Source organism: Schistocerca serialis, chromosome 6 (genome assembly GCF_023864345.2).
Source record: "Schistocerca serialis cubense isolate TAMUIC-IGC-003099 chromosome 6, iqSchSeri2.2, whole genome shotgun sequence".
In the NCBI taxonomy this organism is placed as follows: domain Eukaryota; kingdom Metazoa; phylum Arthropoda; class Insecta; order Orthoptera; family Acrididae; genus Schistocerca; species Schistocerca serialis.
The window spans coordinates 757668044-757679068 of record NC_064643.1 but is presented as its reverse complement, the minus strand read 5'-3'; the positions used below and the strand labels follow the sequence as shown (position 1 = coordinate 757679068).

Here is an 11025-nt window from a genome sequence, read left to right as displayed (position 1 = left end):
CTAAAACCTGTTGACACGGCGCACATAACACGGAAGACTGCGGCGGCAGACGTGAACAGTGGTGGCGGGACGGCGAAAGAACACTAAACACAAACGAACGCACACACACGAGGCACTGATGGCGATGATCTCCGGCGCGCGAATGTCCACTGAGTGTGTACGAGTCTGGGGACCTGTCAAGAGGGGGGGGGGGGTGGATGGGAGAGGGAGAGGGAGAGGGGAGAGCAGAGATGCCACGGGCAGGGGAGATAGAGGAAAGGGAGGAAGGGGGAGGGGAAGCCCTGGGGAAGAGGGGTGGACGAAGGGGGATGGGGGGAAAAGGAGAGAGAGGGGAGGGAGGGTGCCCAAAGGAAAAGACAGAGGAAGTGGGAGGGGAGGATCAAAGTTGATAGGAGGGGTAGATGGAGGGGAGGAGGACATCATCAGAGAGAGGGAGCTGGCGGAAGCCACCTTGGGAGAGGGTAAGGAGGGTGGAGAGATGGAGACCGGGTGGGACGTGAGTATACAGGCACGGCAGCGGGAGGGGGTGGGAGAGGATGGGTGAGACAAGCAGGTGAGGAGGATCGAGTTTACGGGAGGTGTAAAGGATCCGTATCCTTTCAAGGAAAAGGAGGAGGTGGGGGAACGGAATGAGGTCATACCGGATCCGCATGGGGGAGGGGAGACGGATGCGATAGGCGAGGTGGAGAGCATGGTGTTCAAGGATCTGAAGGGATTTATAAAAGGTAGAGGGGCAGAGATCCAGGCCGGATGGGCGTAACAAAGGATAGGGCGGATGCGGGATTTATAGGTGTGGAGTATGGTGGAGGGGTCCAGACCCCACGTACGGCCGGAAAGGAGCTCGAGGAGACGGGGTCGGGAGCGTGCCTCGGCTCGGATTGTCCGGAGATGGGGGGTCCAGGAGAGGCGACGGTCGAGGGTGACGCCAAGTTACTTAAGGGTGGGGGTGAGGGCAATAGGACGGCCATAGATGGTTAGATAGAAATCGAGGAGGCGGAAGGAAGGGGTGGTTTTGCCTACAATGATCGCCTGGGTTTTGGAGGGATTGACCTTGAGCAACCACTGATTGCACCAAGTGGTGAACCGGTCAAGATGGGATTGCAGAAGGTGTTGGGAGCGCTGCAAGGTAGGGGAAAGGGCAAGGAAGGGTGTGTCATCGGCAAACTGGAGAAGGTGGAGGGGTCCAGACCCCACGTACGGCCGGAAAGGAGCTCGAGGAGACGGGGTCGGGAGCGTGCCTCGGCTCGGATTGTCCGGAGATGGGGGGTCCAGGAGAGGCGACGGTCGAGGGTGACGCCAAGTTACTTAAGGGTGGGGGTGAGGGCAATAGGACGGCCATAGATGGTTAGATAGAAATCGAGGAGGCGGAAGGAAGGGGTGGTTTTGCCTACAATGATCGCCTGGGTTCTGTAGCGTCCCTCCGAGCACGAGTTGTTGGTAGAACTGTCCTTACTGGCTAAAATGGCAGACATCTCGAAAGACGAGCTCCGCAAGGAAATTGCCGCTATCCTGAAGGATGCTGATCTTACATCAACATCATCCAAAAAAGTCCGCCAGCAGATTGAAGAGAAGCTGGATGTTGATCTTTCAGACAGGAAAAAGGAAGTGGATGATTTGGTAATGGAATGTCTCAAAGAGAAACAAGACGGAAAAAAGAAAAACAGTAAGGATGAAGATGAGGAAGAGGATGAGGAGGAAGAGGAAGAAGAGGAGGATGAGGAGGAAGAAGAAGATGAAAAACCTAAAGCAAAGAGAGCAGCTAAAAAGCCCACGAAGCGGCCCAAGAAAGGCAGCAGTGAAGAAAGTGACGAAGGCTCAGATGATGATGCAAGTGATGAGGAATATAATCCATCCAAAAAAAAAAAAAAAAGCCCTCCGCCACACACCGTTGGGTGGCTTGCGGAGTATCAATGTAGATGTAGATGTAGATGTAGAAGGTGGGCGGGGGATGACGGCGGCGGCATGTCCGCCGTGTACAAAAGGTACAGAAGGGGGGAGAGGACGGAGCCTTGGGGGACACAGGCGGAGGGAAAAAAGGTGTAGGAATCCGTGTTATGGATGGTGACGTAGGAAGGACGGTGGGACAGAAAGGAGCCGATCAGACGGACGTAGTTAATGGGAAGGGCGAAGGTTTGGAGCTTGAAGAGGAGACGGGAATGCCAGACGCGGTCATAGGCACATTCGAGGTCCAGGGAGAGGAAGATTGCGGAGCGACGGGAATTAAGCTGTTTGGACAGGAGATGAGTGAGGTGAAGCAGTAGGTCGTCGGAAGAGAAGGACGGCCGAAAGCCACACTGGGTAACGGGAAGGAGGCGGTGCTGGCGGAGATGCTGGTGGATGCGGCGGGTGTGGATGGATTCCAGATCAATAGTAATGAAACGGGCGCTTAAGTACCGTTTCATTGTGATTGGAGCCGTTGATAAAATATCGATATATAGATATACTTCAAGAAAGATATCGCTATTCATCGGCGACACATTTTTCACGGATATACAGGGTGATCCATTGATCGTGACCGGGCCAAATATCTCACGAAATAAGCGTCAAAACAAAAAACTACAAAGTCCGAAACTAGTCTAGCTTGAAGGGGGAAACCAGACGGCGCTACGGTTGACCCGCTAGATAGCGCTGCCATAGGTCAAACGGATACCAACTGCGTTTTTTTAAAATAGGAACGCCCATTTTTATTACATATTCGTGTAGTACTTAAAGAAATATGAATGTTTTAGTTGGACCACTTTTTTCGCTTTGTGATAGATGGCGCTGTAATAGTCACAAACATATGGCTCACAATTTTAGACGAACAACTGGTAAGAGGTAGTTTTTTTAAATTAAAATACAGAACGTAGATACGTTCGAACATTTTATTTCGGTTGTTCCAATGTGATACATGTACCTTTGTGAACTTATCATTTCTGAGAACGCATGCTGTTACAGTGTGATTACCTGTAAATACCACATTAATGCAATAAATGCTCAAAATGATGTCCGTCAACCTCAACGCATTTGGCGATACACTCCTCTCAACAGCGAGTAGTTCGCCTTCCGTAATGTTCGCACATGCATTGACAATGCGCTGCCGCATGTTGTCAGGCGTTGTGACTGGATCACGATAGCAAATATCCTTCAACTTTCCCCACAGAAATAAATCTGGGGACATCAGATCTGGTGAACGTGCGGGCCATGGTATGGTGCTTCGACGACCAATCCACCTGTCATGAAATGTGCTATTCAGTACCGCTTCAACTGCACGCGAGATAGGTGCCGGACATCCATCATGTTGGAAGTACATCGCCATTCTGTCATGCAGTGAAACATCTTGTAGTAACATCGGTAGAACATTACGTACGAAAGCAGCGTACATTGCCCCATTTAGATTGCCATCGATAAAATGGGGGCCAATTATCCTTCCTCCCATAATGCCGCACCATACATTAACCCGCCATGGTCCCTGATGTTCCACTTGTCGCAGCCATCGTGGATTTTCCGTTGCCCAATAGTGCATATTATGCCGGTTTACGTTACCGCTGTTGGTGAATGACGCTTCGACGCTAAATAGAACGCGTGCAAGAAATCTGTCATCGTCCCGTAATTTCTCTTGTGCCCAGTGGCAGAACTGTACAAGACGTTCAAAGTCGTCGCCATGCAATTCCTGGTGCATAGAAATATGGTACGGGTGCAATCGATGTTGATGTAGCATTCTCAACACCGACGTTTTTGAGATTGCCGATTCCCGCGCAATTTGTCTGCTACTGATGTGCGGATTAGCCGTAACAGCAGCTGAAACTCCTACTTGGGCATCATCATTTGTTGCAGGTCGTGGTTGACATTTCACATGTGGTTGAACACTTGCTGTTTCCTTAAATAACGTAACTGTCCGGCGAACGGTCGAACGGTCCGGACACTTGGACGATGTCGTCCTGGATACCGAGCAGCATACGTAGCACACGTCCGTTGGGCATTTTGATCACAATAGCCACACATCAACACGATATCCACCTTTTCAGCAACTAGTAAACTGTCCATTTTAACACATGTAATGTATCACGAAGCAAATACCGTCGGCACTGGCGGAATGTTACGTGATACCACGTACTTATACCTTTGTGATTATTGCAGTGCCATCTATCACAAAGCGAAAAAAGTGGTCCAACTAAAACATTCATATTTCCTTATGTACTACACGAATATGTAATAAAAATGGGGGTTCCTATTTTAAAAAAAACGCACTTCATGTCTATTTGAGCTATGGCAGCGCCACCTACTGGGCCAACCATAGCGCCATCTGGTTTCCTCCTTCAAGCTAGAAGAGTTTCGTTCTTTGTAGTTTTTCGTTTGATGCTTATTTCGTGAGATATTTGGCCAGGTCACTATCAATGGACCACCCTGTATAGATGTCGCAGTGGCGATAGTGAGTGCCGATATTTTGATTTTATATTATATATTTTTTGGAATTTTCGGTAAATATTTGAAGTAGTTAATTTGAGATCGTAGTAGAACATAATTTTGCTTTCAGTGTATGAAGAAGTCTTATCGGTTTTTATAGCTTTCATCACGTCCAGTCTTTCTCTTTGACTGTGTGAAGCGAGTATAGATGGCACAAAGAAGTCTGACTGTACTGGGGGGTGGGGGGGGGGGGGGTGATGGTGTGAATGGAAGAAGTAGCACACCAGTTGCGTTAATAAGCAATTTTCAACGCAACTGGTGTGCTATTTCTTCACATCGGCATTGTTCAAAATCAGTTGCTGAACCAGATGAACAAAAATCTAAATGACGAAATTGGTCTTTGCGGTGAGCGGGGACGTGTGAGAGGAAATGCCGACGTAATCGGTGATCGGCAATACCAACAGAAACTTCAACGTTTGGTTTCATCATGCAATTTTGACACTACACCTTTTAATAATTTTTTTTGGTGGTATTCAAAAAATTTAAAAACCTCTCTCACACCGGCCTGATTTAGCTTCACTGATCAGGATAGTAAAAACATGCGTATCTTAAGGGAATTTTCATTCACAAAGCAGGCTTATCACATTCACACAGTTCAATACTGTTCTATCCTGATTAAATTTAGCTTAACTTAAATTCCATAAGGCAGTGAAGCAATTTCGAAGTCTCGGTGCGACGAAAATTGTCAGTCGACCTCCTGAAAACATTTGTAATAATTATTAACTTTCGGTGATCACATGGCGAAGACCGGAGATCTACTGGTAGGACCGTGTTAGCCTATTTATTTGAAGTAACTGGATATCTTGAGGATACTAAACGGCAGGTTCGCCCAGTGTAAATCAGACTTTCCCCACTGATCCCGTGCAACACAGCGCAGTAAGCAGACACTGTCAATAATAAGCAGTTAAATAATACGCGAACACACTTACTTTAGTTTAGTTCATGTATTAAATTCATTCTCATACAGAATCTCATCAAGATGGCGACTAGCTCATCAATACATACATATACATCTTCCTTCTTTCACGGCTAATCGGCAAGCTTTGCCTCATTCTTTTCATAGGAGAAAACAGATAGCAGAGAAGCTATCCCATGGAATAAATGGACGCTCCAAGGAATAATAGGGCTTGAAACTACTTTGCATTGATAATCATCGTATATTAAAGTTTAGGAATCGGTAAGATAAGAAGAGATAATTCGAGATATGTACTGAGTTATATAATCTATAAAATTTCTGAAAATATGGTGGAGAGACCGCTGCAAGAGACAATACAACCTGCTACGTCGCTAGCTCTGGCAGAAATGGAAAAACAGGGAAGCCGACTTGAAATGTTCCAGGCAAATCCGATACATGACGAAACCGAACGATGGCCCCATCGGACACCTTTCAGTGTGCCACTGACCTGCAGTTAACATTTTTAGCAAAGTGGTTATCGCCAGGCGTGAACGTGCATCGTTTTCCTTTCAATTCGCGCTCTGAGGAGGATAAACCAACTGCTAGCTTGTTGATGTACAGAGTATCTAATAATAAATCAATACTTAAATATACAGCTCTAAAACTGGCAGTATATTTACAACGTGCAGCCGATATTTTTTTTAAGTAATTGTCAATGTCAATGAAATTCACTAACAGCTGTGTAACTTAAGATGTTATTTTATTTTATTTTGAAGGCTACCAAATTCAGCATTTCGTTATGCCATCTGCAGGCCACATATTTATCTCTCCAAATAAACGAAAATTACGTATACAGCCATAAATCACTGGATGTCGTGAATTCAGTCGTTACACTAGTGCTTCATTCGAAGACTTGATGACAAAATAAAATAAAATAAAAAAAATATCTTAAGTTACGCGGCTGTTGGTGCATTTCATTGACAGTGACAATTACTTACCAGGCTGATGTCCCTCGTCCATAAGGGACCAACAAAGATATTTATTTCTGGCTGGCATATCGACAGTTGTTTCGTCGATATATCGATGTATCGGATTCCCTATATTTTTAAAAATATCAACTGTCCTAATTGTGATTACATTCTTTGATGCAAGCTGCGTATTTGTCACTCTCATTTTTATTTGGTGTAGAGGTAAAGGTATAAATAAGTGCATCCGCTATTGTATTTGACATAAAGGTACCTTCTTTTGGAAAAATTGTATATTTTTTACTTACGTTAACAATTATAACAAATTTGAAAAATGACGAGAGGCAAAACAGTGATCATAGTTTCTATTAGGAAACGAAGGCTCACAAAAAGCTTGTAATAGGAAGACAAAAAGGTGGTGCAAATATGAGCATCCAAAAAACGGTGCAAGTAACCTTGTAAAATATTTTAACGAGATAAAACCATACAAAAAGTAGACTAGTCCACGAAAAGAATGATACATACATTTAATAATTTTAAATGAACATCAGAGCTAAAGTCATTTACAGAAATTGCAAACGTCAGTATCTTCCTCAGCGCTGGCACTATCTAAGTGTGCCTATATTTGACACATTACACATTTAATTCACGTCTGTACTAGAGTGTCTTGAGAAAAAAATTTCATCGCGAAAGATGCAATTTGCATCGCTTGAGTCTGATGTATTCACATCTTTCATATCCAAGTCATTATTTCTGTGCATCCTCTACTGTATTTGACATAAAGGTACCTTCTTTTGAAAAAACTCTAGATTTTTTACTTTCGTAAAGCTGAGTTTGTTGTATCTTTCATATCCAAGTCATTATCTCCGTCCACAAGGGTAGGCTCGTAAGAATCTGACGAATCCTATGCTGAACCAGGTCGTTTCGTGGAACAAATTTTCTTTTTCTTAAGGCGTTGGGACTTTCCACCTCTTCCCGCAGGGCGGCCTTTAGCCCCAGGTAAACATGACCTCTTCTTGGCAATACTTTCACCAAGCAACTTGGTCAACTTATCTCTGTATAACGTCCAAGTGATAAGGCTGGCGGTTGCTGATTTGCTTCAGCGAGTGGTGGTTCTTTTGTTAATGTTGGGGACAGGTGACACTGCATTTGCGGAAGTACAGAACTTCGCGGTGCTAAAGCGGCCTCATCAAGTGGCATAGCTAGAGCTTGATGTAACTGTATATAAGGAGGGGCAGATGATGTCGATGGTCCAGACACAGCAAGTAGAGGTACTTTTGGTCTGTTTTCTACGCTGGAGCACGTTTTTCCTGCAAGCAACTCAGCAACTGTGAAGTCAGCGTCGGTGAAGATGTGGCGCTTCATTTGGTATAACCCAATTACTTTGAACAAGTTTACTACTATCTCAGCTGATTGCGTAGGAAATTAAGATAGGTCAAAAACCCCCGTAGCGTCATAAGGCGTGAGAGGACGCCAATTCTGATACAACCATACTGCGCTGCCTCGCTGTAGTATGTTTTGAGAGGACCCATGAACGTCTTATATAGAGGCCGTAGTTTGTGGGAGGGGGCAGTGAGATGATAGTCTCATGGTGCTCTTTCGCCCAGTGAACCACATCTGGATTTCGAACGTGGCGATAATGACCATCCAAGTTGAGCAGAAGAGGCCTTTGTTCAGTAAGACATATTTTCTCAGTGAAGTGAACGAACCAATCGGTAAACAAATTGTTTTGAACCAATCCTGAAGGATGAGCTCTTCCAGTTGCACCATCAGGGTAGCCTCGTACTGGAGCTTTGGGTATGTTGGTTCTAGAGATTAGATTAGATTCAGTTTTAGTTCCTTTGACCCAAAAGATGAGGTGATTCTCGTTGGCGTGGGACATGTCAAAAAGTATAACATAAAAAACATAAAGCATTTGAGTATAATACGAGTACATATTACTCTGAAAATTTGTCAGGATATTGTCGAAATTGGTGAATACAATACAGTATGGAATAGCTAATATTTACAGAATTAATACTGAGTCAGAATGAAACATTGTTATGCACTATTAATAAATTTATTATACACAAAATACCTAACCTTGGCTGTTATGACCAAGTACTGTCAAAACCGACATATAATAGACATTTTTACTTAAGCTGGACTAACTGTCTCTCTTAAGATATTCATCTATAGAGTAGAAGGAGTTGCCTGTCAAAAAAATCTTTCAAACTTTGTTTAAGCAGTGCTTTACCTGAAACCAAGTTTTTAGTGGTTGCTGGCAATTTATTGAAAATGTGTGTTCATGAATATTGGACCGCTTTTTGGACCAAGGTATGTGATTTTCGGTCTTTATGTAGGTTGTTCTTATTCCTGGTATTGATACTATGTATTGAGCTATTTGTTGGAAACAGAAATATATTACTTGCAACAAATTTCATTGAGAAATAAATATACTGAGAAGCAGTGGTTAGAATACAAAGTCCCTTGAACAGGTTTCTACATGACGTTCTTGAATTTACACCACAAATGATACTTATTAGACGCTTTTCCACGCTAAAAACTTTTGCCCAGTTTGATGAGTTCCCTCAGAATAAGATGACATAGTAGAATCGAAGTAAGCAAAGTACGCAAGTTTTTTCATATTTATGACTGCTACGCCTAACATCATTCTCACTGCAAATACAGACTTATTTAGGTCTTAAGCAGTTATGTGGTATGCCATTCCCAACTGAATTTATTATCGAGTTGTAATCCCAGAAATTTAACACTGCCAACCTCTTCGATCTGCATGTCTTCATATGTTATACACATGGTGGATGGAAATCTCTTACAGGTTTTGAACTGCATATAATGGGTGTTTTCAAAGTTTAATGACAGTGAATTGGCTTTGAAGCATTTATTACTGTCAGTGAAAATTTGATTAGCAGCTATTTCTAAATCTGTACTTGACATGCTGCTTACTGCAATGTTTGTATCATCTGCAAACAAAACAAACTTAGTATCTGCCATTGTAACAAACGAAAGGTCATTAATGATCACAAGAAAAAGCAATGGAACCAAGATGGAATCTTGAGGAACACCACATGTAATTAATTCCCAATCAGAGGAAGACTGACTGTTTACTGCACAGATATTTTGTAACGACACTCTTTGTTCCCTCGTAGTTATAGAAGACTCAAACAATTTCACAGCACTGCCGTTGACACCACAATATTCTAATTTACTTAAGAGAATGCTGTGATTCACACAGTCAAAGGGTTTCGACGGGACACAGAAAATGCCAGTAGCCTATAACTTGCTATCTAATGAATTAGGTACATTCTCACTGTACATGTAAATAGCCTTCTCTGTATCGTAACTCTTAAGAAATCCAAACTCATTTGCAGTCAGATGCTCAGGGATACACTTGAACACAACCTTTTCAAATATTTTTTGAGAAATCCGGCAAAAGTGAAATTTGGTCGATTGCTTGATGGTATCTCTTTATCCCCCTTCTTGTAAAGAGGCTTGACTTTAGCATATTTTAGCCAGTCTGGAAATATTCCACTGATAAGAGGTTGGTTACACAAATAGCTTAAGGTAGGAGTCAACTCGCATGAACACCGTTTGATTAAGTTCGTTGATATGTTTTCATGTCCACTGCAATACGTAGATTTTAAGGATTTGAGATAATATTATTACTGGATGGACATAATGCCCTGAAGCACTCTGGCATGCGATAATTGTGATTGTAGCCCCTCTTTCTGTGGACGTTAGACCTGAACTTTTTTTTCCTTTCATCCATGTCACTTTGGGATTTCTGCTCTGGACACTGGACAGGCCTGTCCACGTTATACACTCGGTCTGCTGGGTAAGAGTGTTTGCTGAAAGCGTATGCCAATATATGAAAGAAAGTCATCACATTCTCTAGCCTCTATCATATGATATTTCACAGGGTTTGCGAACTGGGTACTGATCCTGGTGTCTCTCAAGAAAAATGGCAGCCCAAGCTCGTCCTTGTCGTCCTTCTTTGGACGAGGATGTCAAGCTATATCTCTGGAGAAGTAAAAATGCCATTCTTCTCAAATCCAACAACTTGTAACCAAAGAATGCTTGCTCCATTTCTCCGAAGTGAGAAATTAAAAGATTTTTGAGCACTGCATTCAAAAACAGTTTCCTTGAAAACATTGTTTCTTGAACCGCTTGCTCAGGAGTACAATCAAGTTATAGAAATTGCAAAGTGGTTTGAGGAACTCAGAACGTTTTTGCAGCACTTTGCTTTCACAGTTGCTGTGACACGTACCAGCTGAGATTTATCACGCTGATGTTTCTGGTTCTTGCGTTCATAATGCTTGTTCGTTCTCGGAATTCTGCAAGTATCAGGAAAACATTGTTAGTGCAGTTTGAAAAAATCTATTCTTTTGTTGCTGCGTGAGTTGTAAATATCACATTCAAACAAAATTCGAATAGCCATATGCCTATAAAAATTACTGAAATGTTTAGTGTTGTTCAAGAGAAATGACAGTGTGATTATAGACTCCCCTTTAACTAAGTACCCAACCCCACAGGTCCGCATTTACATCAACCAAACTTAAGGAGCATGGCCACTACCACAACCAACCTAAAGGGGTGTGTGACTAAAAACGTGCTTCTAAACGTAGCTTAAGATTAAGTTTTTCTGGCTATCACTGAGAGTATATTTAAAACTAATGGCAAGAACGTGAAAAAAAAGAAAAACAATTTTACATATCTGTC

At 43.0% G+C, this 11025-nt stretch overlaps 1 protein-coding gene across 1 annotated transcript; it reads left to right on the top strand.

The window, feature by feature from the left end:
• The first annotated feature begins 1410 nt into the window (after positions 1-1410).
• LOC126485070 (nucleolin-like) lies at positions 1411-10338 on the top strand. The gene is made up of 2 exons (XM_050108673.1): positions 1411-1912; positions 10226-10338. The coding sequence occupies exons 1-2, from the start codon at positions 1462-1464 to the stop codon at positions 10336-10338; spliced, it is 564 nt and encodes a 187-aa protein (XP_049964630.1). The 5' UTR covers positions 1411-1461.
• The last annotated feature ends 687 nt before the right edge of the window (positions 10339-11025 follow it).

Bases quoted from the DNA above. Each gene is read 5' to 3' on its own strand.
- LOC126485070 (XM_050108673.1), top strand. From the start codon at position 1,462: ATGGCAGACATCTCGAAAGACGAGCTCCGCAAGGAAATTGCCGCTATC. The intron at 1,913-10,225 runs GTAGATGTAGAT...GATATTTCACAG, and splicing joins GTGGCTTGCGGAGTATCAAT to GGTTTGCGAACTGGGTACTG.